The sequence below is a fragment of the Budorcas taxicolor genome, chromosome 5, assembly GCF_023091745.1.
Source record: "Budorcas taxicolor isolate Tak-1 chromosome 5, Takin1.1, whole genome shotgun sequence".
In the NCBI taxonomy this organism is placed as follows: Eukaryota; Metazoa; Chordata; class Mammalia; order Artiodactyla; family Bovidae; genus Budorcas; species Budorcas taxicolor.
The window spans coordinates 163,521,941-163,539,415 of record NC_068914.1 but is presented as its reverse complement, the minus strand read 5'-3'; the positions used below and the strand labels follow the sequence as shown (position 1 = coordinate 163,539,415).

Sequence of the window (17,475 nt, the reverse complement as noted above, 5' to 3'; positions counted from 1 at the left end):
TCTTCTGCAGGGATCTTCCCAACCCAGGGATCAAACCCATCACCACATATGGCCCTTATTATGTTGAGGTACATTCCTTCTATGCTCACTTTATCTCTTTTAAACCATAAATGGTGGAGAAGGAAATGGCAAACCACTCCAGTACTCTTGCCTGGAGAATCCGATGGACAGAGGAGCCTGGTGGGCTACAGTCCACGGGGTCGCGAAGAGTCTGACACGACTGAGCGACTTCACTTTCACTTTCACAGCTATAGCAGACTGTTAGTTAACAGTTAGCAGTGTTAACTGTGTTAGTTAACAGTGTTAATCAACAGCAATGTTGTTAGTTAACAGTATTAGTTAACCGAGATTAACAATTACTGCTGTAATTACTAACACTGAGAGATTCTGTATTAAAAAAATAATAATAATAAAAATAAACCATAAATGGGTGTTGAATCAAATCCTTTTTCTTCATCTATTGAGAAAATCATAAGGTTTTCATCCTTTGTTTTGTTAATGTGGTCTATCATATTGATTTGGGGATACTGAACCATCTTTGAATCCCTGGGATAACTCCCCCTTGGTCATGGTGTATGGTCCTTTTAATGTATTGTATTTGGTTTGCTAGTGTTTTGTTGAGGATTTTTCAATCTGTGTTCATCAGACATGGTACCATGTGTGTGTGCTGTGATCTGCTTTTGTAATCTGGGTGATGCTGGCCTTAAAAATGAGTTAGGAAGCATTCCCACCTCTTCAGCTTTCTAGAATAGCTTGAGATCAATAGCTACTAACTATGCTTTGGTCCCCATGCAGACCGACTCCTGATTGCCCCATTAAGCAGCAGTGACCCTATCTACTCTTAGTGATGGGCTCTATTATCCCCTCCTTCTTTGCCTGCTGGTTTGCCAGCATGAGGAGATGAAAATGACCTGGTGGAATTTGCAGATCCTGGTTCAGTGGAGGCGTCCTTCCCTGGAAGCAGAGGAAGTTCCCTTTGGAAGTGTTCCCTACCTGGGAACCAAGGGGTCTAACCCAGCAGAGCTTAATGTTACAGAGACACAAGTGGCTAAGTCTGCAAGTGGGTCGCTGAGTATGGCAGTAAGCAACAGGGGGCTCCACCCCCTGGGCTCTTGGGCCTGTGTCGCTGCTCCTGGATGCAGTGTATGTGCCCCAAGTCCTCACGGCCCTGCCCTAGAGCTGGGACTTCACCCGTCTTTAAGAAGCCGTTCCGTCTTCCCATTAGACTGGCTGCTTACAGCTAATACAGAATGCTACAGAAGTGGTGGGCCCCAGGGCAGCTCACGCTTTTGCACTGTGGTGCTGCAATCCACGGGGTTGCCAAGAGGGAGACACGACTGAGTGACTGAACAACAAGTGGCAACTCACACACTGTTGTCCATGTCTCACTGTAAAATGAGCTCCTTTTTCTTTTCAAGGGAAAACCTTTTTTAAGTGGAACTTTTCTGTTGTTGTTCAGTCCCTCAGTCGTGTCCGACTCTGTGACCCCATGGCCTGCAGCACGCCAGCCTTCCCTGTCCTTCACCGTCTCCTGCAGTTTGCTCAAACTCAGGTTCATTCAGTCGATGATGCCATCCAACCATCTCATTCTCTGCCACCCCCTTCTCCTCTGGCCCTCAACCTTTCCCACCATCAGGGTCTTTCCCAGTGAGTCAGCTCTTTGCATCAGGTGGCCAAAGTATTGGAACTTCAGCTTCAGCATCAGTCCTTCCAAAGAATATTCAGAGTTGATTTGTTTAGTACCAGTACAACTGGTTTGCTCTCCTTGCAATCCAAGGGTCTCTCAGGAGTCTTCTCCAATACCAGAGTTCAAAAGCATCAATTCTTCGGTGCTCAAAAGGCACTCAGCCTTCCTTATGGTCCAACGCTCACATCCATACACATTCTTGTTGCTCAGTTACTTAGCCCTGTCCAACTCTTTGTGATCCCACGGACTGCTGCACGCCAGGCTTCTGTGTCCTTCATCTCCTGGAGCTTGCTCAGACTCATGAAGGGGAGGACAGAGGATGAGATGGTTGGATGCCATCACTGACTTGATGGACATGAGTTTGAGCAAGCTCCAGGGGTTGGTAGCGGACAAGGAAGCCTGGTGTGCTGCAGTCCATGGGGCTGCAAAGAACCGGACACGACTGAGCAACTGTACTAAATCAGATAGGACCTTGGCTTTGCTACCGCAGTGGCCTTAACAAAAGCCCTCACTACCTGGTCTGCTGCTGCCGCTGCTGCCAAGTTGCTTCAGTCGTGTCCGACTCTGTGCGACCCCACAGACGGCAGCCCACCAGGCTCCCCCGTCCCTGGGATTCTCCAGGCAAGAACACTGGAGTGGGCTGCCATTTCCTTCTCCAAGGCATGAAAGTGAAAAGTGAAAGTGAAGTCGCTCAGTCGTGTCGGACTCTTCCAGACCCCATGGACTGGAGCCCACCAGGCTCCTCCACCCATAGGATTTTCCAGGCAACAGTACTGGAGTGGGCTGCCATTGCCTTCTCCCGCCTTCTCCGCTGCCTGGTCTAAAATAAGGCTTTCCTACCTCATTTCTCTGTCACAATACATGCTGCTTGTTCCCTTCATAGTTCTGTTCACGATGAGTAATTGTCTTGTGTGTTTATCTGCCTCCTCCCACTGCAGCTAGTAGAGACGCTCCGGAGGGCGGGGATGCATCCAGCCTTATAGACTGCTGCTATCATATAGATCCAATCATATATATCATATGCGTACACATGTCAACCATATATACATATCATATATACGTATGTATCAGCAATCACATAGACTGCTACAGTTCATGGGGTCGCAGAGTCGGACACTACAGAGCGACTGAACTGAACTGCCTTGCCCGACTGCCCCGGGGGCCAAATGTGTCCACCGAGGGGCCGCCGCCGCCCACGCTGCCCTGTGCGCTCCCAGACCCTGGCGAAGGCCCACCTTGCCTCACAGGAGCGTTCCCGGGGAGCCGCCCTGAAGAGTCCGACCGGCTCCTAGGACGCGCCACCGGCCTACGTGATTCGCCCACGTAACAGGCCAGGCGCCGAAGGCCCGACCGCTCATAACGCTTCTGATTGGCCCGCGCCATTTCCTGCTTCCGGGTTGCGGTCCAAACAACGGCCTATCTCTCGGCGGCCGGGCCAGGAGAGAGAGGCCATTGGCCGTCGCCCTGAGCAGGGGCGGGGCATAGCGTCGGAACGCGCGCCGGGACCATTGTCTCCTGGAGAGCCGAGCGGTGCCGCCGAGAGCCGAGTAGAACCAGGCAACCCGAGTGCGACCCGAGCCGCACAGGCTGGCCGGAAGCGGAGCCGAGCGCGGCCGGAAGGAGCCGAGCGCGCCCGCAGGGCCTCAGCGGCGACGGGGCGTTGGCCCGGCCGCGCCGGAGCCATGGCGGCCGAGGGGGCCGATGTGGTCGGAGGAGGGCCTCTCGGAGGCTGCCTGACCAAGGACAGCTTGCCGCAGGCTAAGTGCCCCGACGCGGCCCCGAGCCGGCGGCGTAGCTCGGCGCGCTCACGAGACGCCGAGCGCCGCGCCTACCAGTGGTGCCGAGAGTACTTGGGCGGGGCCTGGCGCCAGGCGCGGCCAGAGGAGCTGAGGGTTGACCCTGTGAGGTGGGAGGTCAGGGGTCACCCCCTCCTGTGCGCGCGCCGGGTCGGGCTCGGGCCCTGGGGACCCTCGGCGTTCCTGGGCCGGGGGCGGGCCGGGGGCGCGGGGCGCGGGGGCTGGACGCCGGGCCGGTGGAGCGGACGGCGGGCTGAGCGCGCCCTGCTGTGGGTCTGCAGCGGAGGCCTCAGCAACCTGCTCTTCCGCTGCTCGCTGCCCGACCACCTGCCCAGCGTTGGCGAGGAGCCCCGGGAGGTGCTGCTGCGGCTGTACGGCGCCATCCTGCAGGTGAGGGGCGAGTGAGGGCCGCCGTGGCCTTGGGACCCCTCGCCCAAGTCTGGCAGGTGGTGTGGCCCCCACTGCGCAGTGGAGGACACGAAAGTTCAGGGGTTGAGTATTTTGTGCATTATGATACCAATGCCTGCGCTCTGGAGCCCCCCCCCCCCCCCGGGCGGTGAGTCCCAGCTGTTGTGGGAGGAGCAAGTCGACCCTCGTGTGTGTTAGCATCCCTTTGCCATTGGCCCTTTGTGACTGTGGTCCCTTCACTGTCCATCTTCCTTCAGGGCGTGGACTCTTTGGTCCTTGAAAGTGTGATGTTCGCCATACTTGCAGAGCGGTCGCTGGGGCCCCAACTCTACGGAGTCTTTCCAGAGGGCCGGCTGGAACAGTACATCCCAGTACGAGCCCGGCCCTGACCTACCCGAAGCACTTCCTTACCCCCCAACCCCCTTCCCAGTGTCTGCCTTCACATCCCTCACCCCAGGTAGGGAATTTTCCCCAAGCCCTGACTCCACCCCACCTCCGTTCCCCCACCCTTCCCCCACCTGCCCCAGCCCCTTCACCACCCTGATAGGTTCCTGGGTGCAGAGCCGGCCACTGAAGACACACGAGCTTCGAGATCCAGTGTTGTCTGCAGCCATTGCCACGAAGATGGCCAAGTTCCACGGCATGGAGATGCCTTTCACTAAGGAGCCCCACTGGCTATTCGGGACCATGGAGCGGTGAGTCAGGAGCCCGCACATGACTGAAGCCCCAAGCTGCCAGCCACTCCTCTGGGCTGCAACTGAATGTATCTGATGCTCTGTCCTCCCCTCCAGGAGAGTGAAGCCAGTGTCCCACTGTCTAACATGACCTCTTACAGAACAGGCTTCCAGAGATTGCCAGACAAGCCATTCAGTGACAGAACAGGCAGGACAGCCTGGCCGAGGGGAGAGGGGAGGGATGGTACACTGAGTGTATCCTGTTACTTGGGCTTTAGGTACTTAAAGCAGATCCAGGACCTGCCCCCTACCGGCCTTCCCCAGACGAACCTGCTGGAGATGTACAGCTTGAAGGATGAGATGGGCAACCTCAGGTGGGGGCAGACAGGACAGGGTAGGGGCAGGGGTCCGGGAGGGGGCTGGACAGAGAGCACAGGAAGTGTGGGGTGTGGGCACCTAGTGGGGTCCTCCCCAGGATTTGCTGAGGGCTAGAATCAAGGCCTAGCCCACAGAGATGCTTCTGACCCTCCTTTGTCACTCTGGCTCAGGACCCATGCCCCTGTTCCCCTACAGGAAGCTGCTAGACACTACCCCATCACCAGTGGTCTTTTGCCACAATGATATCCAAGAAGGTGAGAGAAGGCATCTGAGTCTCCCAGCCTCAGGTGAGGGGGGCCAGAGGGCCCTGGAGTGACCAGAATCTCACCACTTTCCTCCAGGGAACATCTTACTGCTCTCAGAGCCTAAAAACACCGACAGCCTCATGCTGGTGGACTTCGAGTACAGCAGTTATAACTACAGGTGAGGGTGAGCAGATGGCCTCCCGTGGGCCTGTTCCTACAGTGCCCTAGAAAGGCTGACCAGGCCTTCATCTCTGCATCCTAGCTGCCCAGGGTATTTGGGGCTGAGTGTCCACCTTATTCCCTCAGGGGCTTTGACATTGGGAACCATTTTTGTGAGTGGGTTTACGATTACACCCACGAGGAGTGGCCTTTCTACAAAGCGCAGCCTGCAAACTACCCCACTGAGGGACAGCAGGTATGTGGGCCAGAAGCTGGGGGAGCAGGACCTGGCCTGTACGGGAGAAGGAGGGTAAAGTCTGGGAGGAATGGTGAGGAAGGGTGTTCACTGGGAAATCCTCACTAGGCGTCCCACTTCCTGACTCTGGTCTCTTGATCTCAGCTCCATTTCATTCGCCACTACCTGGCAGAGGTGAAGAAAGGTGAGGCCATCTCCCAAGAGGAGCAGAGGAACCTGGAAGCAGATTTGCTGGAGGAAGCTAATCGGTGAGGAGAGGCAGGTGGCAGGGTAGAGCAGGATGCAGAGGAAGGGTGGACGCCGGGCTGCAGGTGAGGTGTCAGTGCAGAGTGGCGGCAGGAAGCGAGGGTGAGGTCTGAGGCTGGTGGAGAACAGTTTGAGACGGGGAAGAGTCAGGACAGGGTGGCTTAGGGCGACAGGGAGCAGTCAGAGCCTTGGGGCACGTCCGTCCTGGTGGTGGGGCTCAGGCGGCGCCGGGTGTCCTCTGAACGCTTCTCCTGCCCTTAGGTATGCCCTGGCATCTCATTTCTTTTGGGGTCTCTGGTCCATTCTTCAGGCATCCATGTCCACTATAGAATTTGGTTACTTGGTAAGTAACGCAGGTACGTGCGATAGATGTGGGGAGGGAGCGCATCAGGGGCCTCGGGCCCTCTCGGACATCTGTGCGTAGTCAGGTGGCCATGGGCAGACTGAGGGGCTGGGGGGTGCTGGGCCCAAGCATTCTCACCATCTGGGAATTCTTTGCCTAGGAGTATGCGCAGTCTCGGTTCCAGTTCTACTTCCAGCAGAAGGGCCAGCTGACCAGCTTGCACCCCTCATCCTGACTCCGCCTCCAACTCCTGGCATTTCTCCTGGAGCCTCCAGGGCAGGACCTTAGGGGAAGGGGCACAGGGGAAGCCCTAGGGGGCTGGGCTGAGCCGCACTGAGACTGGAGTTAAGGAGGCTGATCTCCCCCGGGCCCCAGGTTCCCCCTGCGGGAAGTGGGCAGAAGCCCTGGCGTGTGCACCGTAGGAAAATAAACTCGCTGCGCCCCTTGCGCCCTGTCCTCGCCCTCCTTGGGTCCTCGCCCTCCTTGGGTGTTGCGGAAAGCACCCACCAGGAATTGCACACAGATGGACCAACGACCGCTGCAAGGAGCTTCTCGGTCCCCTCCTGAGAAGTACAGCTGTTGGGTGATCTGGGCTTGACGCTGGTCAGGGGCCGTTCTGCCAGTGGGAGCCGTCTGCACCCCCCATCCCTGGCTGCTGCTTCAGTTCAGTTCAGTCGCTCAGTCGTGTCCGACACTTTGCGACCCCATGAATCGCAGCACCCCAGGCCTCCCTGTCCATCACCAACTCCCAGAGTTTACTCAGACTCAAGTCCATCGAGTCAGTGATGCCATCCAGCCATCTCATCCTCTGTCGTCCCCTTCTCCTCCTGCCCCCAATCCTTCCCAGCGTCAGAGTCTTTTCCAATGAGTCAACTCTTCGCATGAGGTGGCGAAAGTACTGGAGCTTCAGCTTTAGCATCATTCCCTCCAAAGAACACCCAGGGCTGATCTCCTTCAGAATGGACTGGTTGCATCTCCTTGCAGTCCAAGCGACCCTCAAGAGTCTTCTCCAACACCACAGTTCAAAAGCATCAATTCTTCGGCACTCAGCCTTCTTCACAGTCCAACTCTCACATCCATACATGACCACAGGAAAAACCATAGCCTTGACGGACCTTAGTTGGCAAAGTCATGTCTGCTTGCAGCTTAGATGTGATAAATCCCTGGGGGACTTGGGTTGGGTACTGGGGAGTCACGGCTGCAAAGAGGGCCCTGAGGCGGGGCTGCCCCACCCTCAGCACTGGCCCTCAGGGAACACGAGGCACAGCTGACACCCGGACGACCTTTTCCCTACATTCAGCTATTTTTAGTTCAAATGCCGCCCTCCTCACGTGAGCCCCGTTGGGCACCCCCAGGCTCCCAGACCTTTGAGAGATCTTCAGCTTGCAGAAACCCGCTCTGCGTCCCCACTCCTGATTCTCGTCGTGAGGCGGGGGTAGATTCTCGCTGCGCCCTGTATCTGTTCTCAACCCAAATTCGGGAGTGGGTGTCAGATTCCTGGCGAGGGCGGGTCTTAGGTGGCCTGCCCTGAAGGACGTGCGGACACGGGCCAGAGCGACTGGCCGCACAATCGAACAGGAGCAAACCCTAGCTGTGAGTGGAGTTGCCGGCTAGCTCGGGCCGCCGACCGGGCCCAGGGCTCTGAGCTCGCGTAGGGGTGGGGGTGTGGGGGAAAGGGTGGGTGGAGGCTGGTGCCAAGGTCCCACGTGACACGGCTAGGGGTACGCACACCCCGCCTCACTCCAAACCAGCCCTACTCCGCTTCCGAGGCCACTCACCCCCACCCCCGAGGCCGCCCTTTGCTGTCCTCGGGGTTTCTGAACTTTTCAAGGCCTTGACCCCCTTGCCGACCACCGCACCATTGTGCGAAAGTTCTGAGGCGGTTGGCGAGGCTGAAGGACCGACCTGCGGCCAGGGGTTGGGGGAAACCAGGACACTACGCGGGGCTGGCCCAGGGAGGCAGGTGGGGGCGGGCCAGAAGCGCGGACAATAGGGGGGGCGGAGCCTCGGCTCGGCGGCTGAGCCTGCCCACGCCCCCTCCTGCCGCCTCCCAGGTGCCAAGCAACCCCCAGGATGGCGGAAGCGCACCAGGCTGTGGCCTTCCAGTTCACTGTGACCCCAGAGGGGGTCGACTTCCAGCTCAGTCGGGAGGTGCTGAAACAGATCTATCTGTCTGGGGTCAGGTCCTGGAAGAAACGCCTGATTCGCATCAAGGTGGGCGCAGGCGGTCCTGGCCTCTATCTCCCAGCAGGTGCAGAATCCAGCCTTCCAGGGAAGCAGAGGCCAGGTGTCAGCTGCTGCCCGTTGTCAAGGTCCTCCTCCCCTCCCTGGGCTGGCAGCTCTGCTGAGTGACAGGCTCCAGCCCTGCAGAGCCCAGAGGGGTGTTCAAGGTGGGGGGGGGGGGGGGGACAGGAGCAGGAGGTGGTCCTGGGGCACAGCAGTCAGGTGCTGCAGGTGTGGGATTTGGAGGAGTGAAAGCGGGCAAAGGCCTCACAGGTCTCCGCTCACCGAGCCCTTCCTGCTCTGTGAGCATGCCTGTTTCTGCCCGCAGAATGGCATCCTCAGGGGCGTGTACCCTGGCAGCCCCACCAGCTGGCTGGTCGTGGTTATGACAACAGTGGGTTCCTCCTACTACAACGTGGACGTTTCCATGGGACTGGTCTATTATATCCAGAGATGGCTTCCTGAGGGGTAAGAAGCAAGGCCATGAGAGAGGGCCAGGTGGGCTCTGCGGCCGGGACTCCTGGGCCTGCAGGACACTAGCCCCTGGAGGCCACAGGGCAGCCCTCCCTGGAGGTGGCCGCCGGCTCGGTCCCTGCTTCTGGGAGTTCGTGTGTGAGGCTCTCAGGCGCTCAGATGTGAGTGTATCCAGGGAGTTTCTCCGCCTCTGGTGCCTACCCCAGATGGCTTTATGTACATCAGGGCTGCAGAATCAGAATTTCCCTGCGGGTGGCCTCCAGTGGAGCCGCTGCAGGCCTCTCCTCTTCTCTGACAGACGTCCCTACCGGACCCCATACACCCGGACGCTCCTCAGCATGGCCGTCTTCTCCACGGGCGTCTGGGTGATGGGCATCTTCTTCTTTCGCCAAACCCTGAAACTGCTTCTTTCCTACCACGGTTGGATGTTTGAGATGCACGGCCAGACCAGCCACTTGACCAGAGTCTGGGCTGTGAGTGGGAGCCGGTGGAAGGGTTCAGGCATCTGGTTTGAGACCGCGGGGCCTCACTTTGGGTTCTGAGCTGGAGGGGACAACCAGACAGGGCGCTGGTGCCCGGAGGGATGGGTCCCGGTTCCGAGGGGCTGGGGCAGCCCCTCCAGCGTTTGCTACTTTCTGCTCTTTCCTGCAGCCTCCCCCTCAACATTCTCCGCTCTGCATCCTCAGGTCTGCGTCCGCCTTCTGTCTGGCCGACGGCCCATGCTCTACAGCTTCCAGACGTCTCTGCCCAAGCTGCCGGTGCCCAGCGTGCCAGCCACAGTTCATCGGGTGAGGGCCTGGGTGCAGGGCAGGCTGGACTCAAAGAACTCACTCAGACATGAGACTGCCACCTACAAAGAGTCAGCCTGAGAGGGAGCCGTGAGGCTGGGCTTGGAGGAAGGTCAGGACACAGGCGGCTCCTGCTGCCTGGCCCTCACACTGATGCTGACTTGCCTGGACAGTACCTGGAATCCGTGGAACACTTGTTGGATGATGAGCAATATTATCGCATGGAGACGCTGGCCAAGGAGTTCGAGGAGAAGACTGCCCCCAGGCTGCAGAAGTACCTGGTACTCAAGTCCTGGTGGGCAACCAACTACGTGAGTTCTGCCTGCTAGGCTTACCCTCACCCGGCCTGTGTGCTGGCTGCTCACACCCCACCCTCTGCCCCGACTCTAACCTCCCATCCACCCCCAGGTGAGCGACTGGTGGGAGGAGTACGTCTACCTGCGGGGCAGGAACCCCCTCATGGTCAACAGCAACTACTACGTCATGGTAAGAGCTCTGTGTTCACTGTGTCCCCACTCTGGTCTCGGGGCAGAACCTGGAGGACAGCTCAGAGCCGCGGTGGTAGTTTCCATGAGCAAGCGGAGGTTCTGGAGTGAGGCCTGAAGCAGAGGGAAGATGGGGGTGCATGTCCTACAGCAGTCGTCAGGAGGCTGCTTACAGGTGATGGAAATACTAGGGATCCGGAGAGCCGAGCCGACCCTGCAGCCTGATGCTGTCCCCCGGGCTCCTCTGCCCGCTGCCCTGCCCAGCTCGGGCTCTGTCACTTCCTTCCTTGCTCTACCACTGGCTTTCCAGCCTTGACTTCCCAGCTGTCCTGACAGCAGGGAACTTCCTTAAGTGCGTCTCAAGTAGACCCAGAGTCGCTGCTCTTAGGGCTCAGGTCCCTAACCTGCCGGTCCCTACCCCATGGGAGCGGCCCTCTTCCTGCTCCCAGGCCAAGGCTGCACAACCCACCGGGGGTGCCGCCCAGCCACAGACCTGCTCGCCTTCTCCTCTCCTTCTTCCAAAGCACATTTCAAGTAGGGTGCTGCCATGCCCCTCCTCCACAAAGCTATCTTTCTAGAAACCTATGTGCAGCTTGTCTAGGCCAGAAGTTTTAAGCTGTTCTGTGGTGGCAGAACCTCTTCCTCCAAGAAAAATAAATAAAATGTCAACAGCTCCAAGGGGTTTGGAAAAGAAGCTCAGGTGGAAGCCAGGGCAGGGGGTGACATGACCAGTCATGCGTTTCACCTCTGGTACTTGGCCTCAGAGAGTGTGCAGGATGGACTGGGGAAAGGGGCCGAGACACCCCAGACAGAGGGCCCCCTGTGCACACGCGCCACGGCCTCCCTGCAGGCTCTGCTGTCTCCCTGCAGGACCTCGTGCTTGTCAAGAACACAGACGTGCAGGCTGCCCGCCTGGGAAATGCTGTCCACGCCATGATCACGTATCGCCGTAAACTGGACCGTGAAGAGATCAAGCCTGTGAGTTGTGCTGGGGGTGCGGGCGTGACCGGAAGAGGGGCCGCCATCTGAGCCGTGCTGGGCCTTCCTCCCAGGTGATGGCACTGGGCCTTGTGCCCATGTGCTCCTACCAGATGGAGAGGATGTTCAACACCACTCGCATCCCGGGGAAGGACGCAGGTACGGGCTCGCACCCGGGCGCCCGTGCTGGGGCCTGGGTGGAGGCCCCTCCCTGCCAGCCATGGGCCCACCGCGCCAGTGCCCTGCTGCCTGCCGCTCCCTGCGCATCCTCAGCATCTTAGGGTCGTGACACTGCGAAAGATAGTCAGCTTGTGGCCGATAGTAGATACCTACTGTTTACAGGCACGATGCTATTGCTGGGGCCCTGAGAGGCCAGGACAGAGCCCCGCCCTGCAGGGCTCCCGGCGCATGGGAAGAGTCTCCTGCACAAGAGCAGGAGGGAGCCTAACGGGGCTCCTGCCTTGAGGGGCCTGTAGAGCAGGAGGGCGGGCTTGCCCAGGGCCACCCGAGCAGCGCCTGCATTTCTGGCTCCAGCACAGCCTGTGATTTCCTAGAGCTTCAGGTTCCTCTTCTGTGAAATGCCTCATGGGACTGTGGTTGGCCTTACGTGAGAGACGGGGAAGCTCTGCTCGATGCCCAAAGGTTGGCGGGAGGCAGGCCAGGTGGAGGTCCTCGTGGCCGCCTGGTGTGGGGCTGGGGGCCTTCGGGGAGGCGTGTGGGGCGGGGGGGCCCTGCTTCTGCCTGAGTCCACCCTGGCCTCTGCCACAGACATGCTCCAGCACCTCCCGGACAGCAGGCACGTGGCCGTCTACCACAAGGGCCGCTTCTTCAAGCTGTGGCTCTACGAGGGCTCCCGCCTGCTCAAGCCTCGGGACCTGGAGATGCAGTTCCAGAGAATCCTGGACGACCCCTCCCCACCCCAGCCCGGGGAGGAGAGGCTGGCAGCCCTCACTGCAGGGGGAAGGTATTGGGGCCCACGCTGGGGCACCAGGAGGAGAGGCGTTCAGTCCCACGGGCCACCCTGGGACTCAGGCAGGAGGCCTGACGGAGGGACGTAGGCCCGGTGTGCCCGGTGTTGACCAGGACCTGCCGTCGACAGGAACACCTGTGGCAGCAACAGGGAGTGGCTGCTGTGACCTCTAACTGCTGCTGGCTGGATGGGGGTGTGCAGAGGCTGCAGACACAGGTCCTGGGCAGGGCTCTCATCCTGCAGGGGACCCCGCTCACTCTGCCCTTGTGCCCTCAGAGTGGAGTGGGCGCAGGCACGCCAGGCCTTCTTCAGCTCTGGCAAGAACAAGGCTGCCCTGGATGCCATCGAGCGCGCTGCGTTCTTCGTGGCTCTGGACGAGGAGTCTCACCACTACGACCCAGAGGACGAGGCCAGCCTCAGCCTCTACGGCAAGGCCCTGTTGCACGGCAACTGCTACAACAGGTACCATGCCCCGGCTCCCCCGCACGCGGGCCCCGGAGCTCCCCCCGCCTCCCCCACTGCCCTTCTCCTCCCACTGCAGGTGGTTCGACAAGTCCTTCACACTCATCTCTTTCAAGAACGGCCAGCTGGGACTCAACACAGAGCACGCGTGGGCAGACGCCCCTATCATAGGGCACCTCTGGGAGGTAACAGGCCCCGGGAGGGGCCCTGCAGCGCAGGCTTGGGGTGGGGTGGCAGGGCAAGGACAGCCTCTCAGCCTGACCTTCCCCTGCAGTTTGTCCTGGGCACCGACTCCTTCCATCTGGGCTACACAGAGACGGGGCACTGTCTGGGCAAACCCAACCCTGTGCTGCCCCCGCCTCAGCGACTCCAGTGGGACATTCCTGAGCAGGTGTGCGGGCCGAGAAGGGGCAGGGGTGGCTGTGTGAGAGTGGCAAGGGCCTGAGATGCCCTGCAGGCCTCCCCTTTGTCCCAGCCCCACTCTCAGGGGGAAGGTCCGAGTGTCTCTTATGGTCCAGACCGACTCCAGGGAGAACAGAGACCCCAGGACCGTCTGGGGGTTGGAGAAAAACGTGAGGTGTGAGCTCATGTCTGGGAAGCACCTGTCAGTGCCCGCTCCCCCGCAGAGCCCAGCCCCGCCTCTGCGCTGACGCCCCCAGCCTGTCTGTGGCGTCTCCTCCTGAGGACATCGAGGCCTGCCCAGCCTTGCCTTCCTCCGTTACTAACCCTCAGGCCTTCTGGACATGACCCTGGAGCCCTGCTGGAGAGCTCTGCCCCCAGCTGACCTCTCTGTGTCTTGGCAGTGCCAGGCTGTCATCGAGAGTTCCTACCAGGTGGCCAAGGCTCTGGCAGACGACGTGGAGCTGTACTGCTTCCAGTTCCTGCCCTTTGGCAAAGGCCTCATCAAGAAGTGCCGGACCAGCCCTGATGCCTTCGTGCAGATCGCCCTGCAGCTGGCGCACTTCCGGGTAGGAGCCCCGGGCCGCCGAGCGGGCGGGGTGGCACCCGGGCCCACCCCAAGGTTCACCTTCTGTGTTCCCCAGGACAAGGGCAAGTTCTGCCTGACCTACGAAGCCTCGATGACTAGAATGTTCCGCGAGGGCCGGACAGAGACCGTGCGCTCCTGCACCCGTGAGTCCACAGCATTTGTTCAGGCCATGGTGCAGGGGCGCCACCCGGTAAGCCCCCGCGGCCTCATGCTGAGGCGACCGCTCGGCCTCCGTGGGTTCGGGGCCAGACCCACTCTTCACGGCCCTGTTTCTGCCCCCAGAACGAAGACCTCCGGCGTCTGTTCCGGAAGGCTGCTGAGAAGCACCAGAACATGTACCGCCTGGCCATGACAGGGGCAGGCATCGACAGGCACCTCTTCTGCCTTTACGTGGTCTCCAAGTACCTGGGAGTCGAGTCCCCTTTCCTGGCTGAGGTCAGTGTGGACGGGCGTGTCTGTCCGCAGGCCCGCTCTCGGTGGCTCTGCCTGCCCCACGCCCCTCCCAGGCCTGCGGACTGGCCGCGAGCAGCAGCCTTCCCCTCGTCGAGTGGGTGTCGGCGTGAGGGGGGATGGACGGACCAGCGTGACTTGTCGGGGCGGCAGCGCCCATGAGGGAAGTGCAGAGGCTCAGGGGGATGGGGGTGTCCGGGCAGAGGGAGCCTTCAGTGCCCAGACAGCCACTGAGGCCGCGGTGTGGGATATGGAGCAACAGCTCGGGGTGCGGGTAGAGGCAGGGGCAGGACAGGCAGGTCCTGTGGTGGAGGGTTCTGTGCAGATGCTGTGACGGTGAGAACAGACCCCGGGGACCAGGGCCGCAGTCAGGAAGGCCCTGCGTCCGTCCCTTCTGCGTCCTCAGCCAGGACGCCTCAGGCACTGCCTGTCCGCGGGTGTGCAGAGCGTCTGACTGCAGGCCTCCCTGTCGCAGGTGCTCTCAGAACCCTGGCGCCTCTCCACTAGCCAGATCGCTCAATTCCAGATCCGTATGTTCGACCCAAACAAGTACCCCAAACACCTGGGTGCTGGCGGTGGCTTTGGCCCTGTAAGTGCCCTTGAAGGTGGGCAGGTGGGCGGGACCAGGGGACGGGCGTGTCTTTGGAGAGTACAGGGACTCAAGGGGGTCAGACCAGAGGCAAGAGCACAGGCCTGGACCTGCCTGGCATGGGAACAGAATGGGTACCTATAGACCTGTTGGGAGGAAAGTGGACGGGAGCTCACCCCTGCTGGAGTGACCCTGCCTGATGCTGATGAGCCCTCTGAAGGGGGCTTACAGAGAGTCCAGCTCGCCCACTGAGATTCACACAGGCTAGTTGGTCAGGGAACTGGCGACGCCGTGGAGAGAGGCGGTGCTCTTGAGCCTCCCGAGGGGACGCAAGGCCGTGGGTCCCCTGGTGGGGTCTGCAACCCTGTTTTCCCACGGTTTCCTGGGGGTGGGCCCCTTCCTGTGACCCTTGTGGGCAGAGCAAGGATAACATCAGCTTGGCTTTCAGATCTTCAAGGTCAGCTCACCTCTGCTTCTTTACCCTCCACGCTGCCTCAGGTGGCAGATGATGGCTACGGTGTTTCCTACATGATCGCAGGTGAGAACACCATCTTCTTCCATGTCTCCAGCAAGTTCTCCAGCTCAGAGACGGTGAGTCTGCCCTGCTGCTACTCCGCCTGAGGAGGGTTGGCCCAGGGCGCGTCGGGAAGGACCCTTGCTCCTGTGGCCAGGGGGCGGGGGCTCGCCTGGAGGTTGGTCTGAACTCTTAACTTCCACAGAATGCCCAGCGCTTTGGGAACCAGATCCGCCAAGCTCTGCTAGACATCGCCAATCTTTTCCAAGTTCCCAAGGCTGATGGCTAAGGGCTGGAGGGATGCCAGCTGCCCTTCTGTCCCCACAGAGTGGAGGAGGGGGCCTGTGGTCAGCCTTCAGGCACAGGGTGGCAGCGCATAGGTGCCTAGGCTCCAAGAACATCTCCGGAAACAAGTGCTCCCCCAGCGGACACTGCTCCCTGAGGGCTCAGGTGGCAGAGGCAGGGCTGGAGGGAATCTTGATTTTTTTTCTTGCTAGATGCTAATAAAAATAAGGCTGTATGGCTCTGCTTTAGCCCTTAAGTACCTATGGGTTTTTTGGGGGGTGGGGGACTAGGAGGCCCTTCCCTTGCTCTAGCTCAGGCCAGTGAGGTGGCCAGGGAAGGGCTAGGGCTGGAGACTGTGAGAGGCTTCTGACCTGCTTTAAATACGGGTCTCTGCTGTCCACACCCACATATGCACTTGGAATAAATTCTTGCTTCAGAACCTCCACCCGTTCCCTGGTGCCACTGTCTGTCTGCTGGAGCTAGGGCCCACCTGCCTCCTCTGCACCGACATGCCCTCTGCACCTCCCTGGGCAGGAGCACAGCTCTGTGCAAGCCTCGGCATAGGGAGGAGCTGCAGTCCCAGGCCTGAGTCTGGGTGCCAGGTGGTCGTGTCTGTGAGAGGACACAGGATAATCTGGAGCAACAGGCATTCCTTCCTTCAGTCCCGCTTTTTATTAAAATAATATCACCAGTAAACAAAAAAATTAATATGAAAGTATAAGCGGGTACTCAGTTACCACTGCCACAAGGCTGAACAAATCTAGATCCCATTACTCTGCTAGGTGCTGAGAACCAAATGTGCATTAGACACAGTCCTCGGCCTTCTCTTATTAGCCAGTGTCTACCGAGCAGCCGCCGTCTACTTGGCTCTGTGTGGGAGATTCCATGGTGAACGAGGCACCGCGTGCCCACAAGGATGTCACCACTTGGTGAGGCAGGCACGGATCCGGGGACGGAGTGGCTGGCAGGGACACCAGGAGGCTTTTGAGTAATCCATTTAGCAAGAACTTACTGAGCACTCAGTGTGCTAAGCACTGGGACACAGTAGTGAGCGGAACTGGCAAAAACAATCCCTCCCTGAGGGGCTTCAGAGTCTAGTGAGGGAGAAAGGCAATAACCAAGAAGAATGAGCAAATTACATAGTAAGTCAGATGGTAATCAGTGCTAAGGAGAAAAATAAGTGAGGGGAAGGAACAAGGAAGGGATGGGTGGCAATTTCAGACAGAGTGGCAGAGCCAGGCCTTCCCGAGTGGGGCCATTTGACTCAAACCAGCAGGAGAGAAGGGTGCAATCCATGTATATACCTGAGGGCAGAGTATTTCAGGCCAAGAGGGTGGCAAGGGTCAATGCTTCATGGTGGGAGGAGCCTGCTAGGGTAGAGGAACTGTCCCTGAGGCCTGTGGCCGGCGTTAGGTCAGGGGAGGGGCAGGGCAGGCTCTGGCTTCCTGTCATGATGTGGGAGGCCACTGGGGTTTGAGCAGAGGATGATATAATCGGTTGTAAATTTTAATGGGATCATTCTGGCTAACCAGAATATTAGAACAAAGTAGGGCACAATACTCTGGCCACCTGATGAGAACTGACTCATGGGAAAAGACCCTGATGCTGGTAAAGATTGAAGAGGGGAGGAGAAGGGGACGACAGAGGATGAGATGGTTGGATGGCATCACCGACTCAGTGGACATGAGTTTGAGCAAGCTCCGGGAGCTGGTGATGGACAGGGAGGCCTGGCGCGCTGCAGTCCATGGGGTCGCAGAGAGTGGGACACGGCTGAGCGACTGCGCTGAACTGAGGGCACAGCGAGGATAGAGCAAGGTCTAGCAGCAAGCGCTGCTCCAGGTGACGGTGGGGTTGGGAGAAACTACGGGGCTTAACTAAGGGCTGGAAAACCAAGAGACTAGGGAGCTGGCAAGGGTGGTTCACATTTTATTTGGGTGATTGGGTGATTAAAATTTTTAAGTGTTTGAATCTGGCATGACTGTAAGAAACATTTGTGAAAATGCCTAAAAATCTTGAAAATAAAAATTGAAAGAAAGGAGAGTTAGGCTCCTGATAATAGCTTTGAAGCTTGTCAGAA

General features: G+C 59.1%; 2 protein-coding genes across 5 annotated transcripts in view; both read left to right on the top strand.

Annotated features, from left to right (window-relative positions):
• The first annotated feature begins 3,255 nt into the window (after window positions 1-3,255).
• On the top strand, window positions 3,256-6,639 carry CHKB (choline kinase beta). Of its 2 annotated transcripts, XM_052640080.1 has the most exons (11): window positions 3,261-3,593; window positions 3,765-3,873; window positions 4,149-4,262; window positions 4,453-4,586; window positions 4,844-4,939; window positions 5,139-5,197; window positions 5,285-5,366; window positions 5,495-5,603; window positions 5,748-5,851; window positions 6,111-6,192; window positions 6,353-6,639. In XM_052640080.1, exons 1-11 carry the CDS (start codon window positions 3,370-3,372, stop codon window positions 6,425-6,427), a joined length of 1,188 nt encoding a protein of 395 aa, XP_052496040.1. In that variant the 5' UTR covers window positions 3,261-3,369; the 3' UTR covers window positions 6,428-6,639. The 2 variants fall into 2 exon arrangements, with proteins under 2 accessions (XP_052496039.1, XP_052496040.1); XM_052640079.1 differs by having other exon boundaries at window positions 3,256-3,873.
• Window positions 6,640-7,526: 887 nt separating this feature from the next.
• Window positions 7,527-17,475, top strand: part of CPT1B (carnitine palmitoyltransferase 1B) — a 42,696-nt gene continuing 32,747 nt past the window's right edge. Inside the window, exons 1-19 of one of the 3 annotated variants that reach the window (XM_052639379.1) lie at window positions 7,531-7,785; window positions 8,247-8,406; window positions 8,744-8,883; window positions 9,188-9,362; window positions 9,576-9,677; window positions 9,851-9,988; window positions 10,086-10,163; window positions 11,033-11,140; window positions 11,215-11,299; window positions 11,909-12,104; window positions 12,387-12,572; window positions 12,652-12,757; window positions 12,847-12,963; window positions 13,376-13,540; window positions 13,616-13,750; window positions 13,843-13,995; window positions 14,486-14,599; window positions 15,098-15,190; window positions 15,319-15,860. In XM_052639379.1, coding sequence (XP_052495339.1) covers window positions 8,266-8,406; window positions 8,744-8,883; window positions 9,188-9,362; window positions 9,576-9,677; window positions 9,851-9,988; window positions 10,086-10,163; window positions 11,033-11,140; window positions 11,215-11,299; window positions 11,909-12,104; window positions 12,387-12,572; window positions 12,652-12,757; window positions 12,847-12,963; window positions 13,376-13,540; window positions 13,616-13,750; window positions 13,843-13,995; window positions 14,486-14,599; window positions 15,098-15,190; window positions 15,319-15,402 — 2,316 coding nt within the window. In that variant the 5' untranslated portion in view covers window positions 7,531-7,785; window positions 8,247-8,265 and the 3' untranslated portion in view covers window positions 15,403-15,860. Of the gene's footprint in view, window positions 7,786-8,246; window positions 8,407-8,743; window positions 8,884-9,187; window positions 9,363-9,575; window positions 9,678-9,850; window positions 9,989-10,085; window positions 10,164-11,032; window positions 11,141-11,214; window positions 11,300-11,908; window positions 12,105-12,386; window positions 12,573-12,651; window positions 12,758-12,846; window positions 12,964-13,375; window positions 13,541-13,615; window positions 13,751-13,842; window positions 13,996-14,485; window positions 14,600-15,097; window positions 15,191-15,318; window positions 15,861-17,475 lie in introns of those variants that run through there. The other 2 variants (XM_052639377.1, XM_052639378.1) reach the window with 2 other exon arrangements.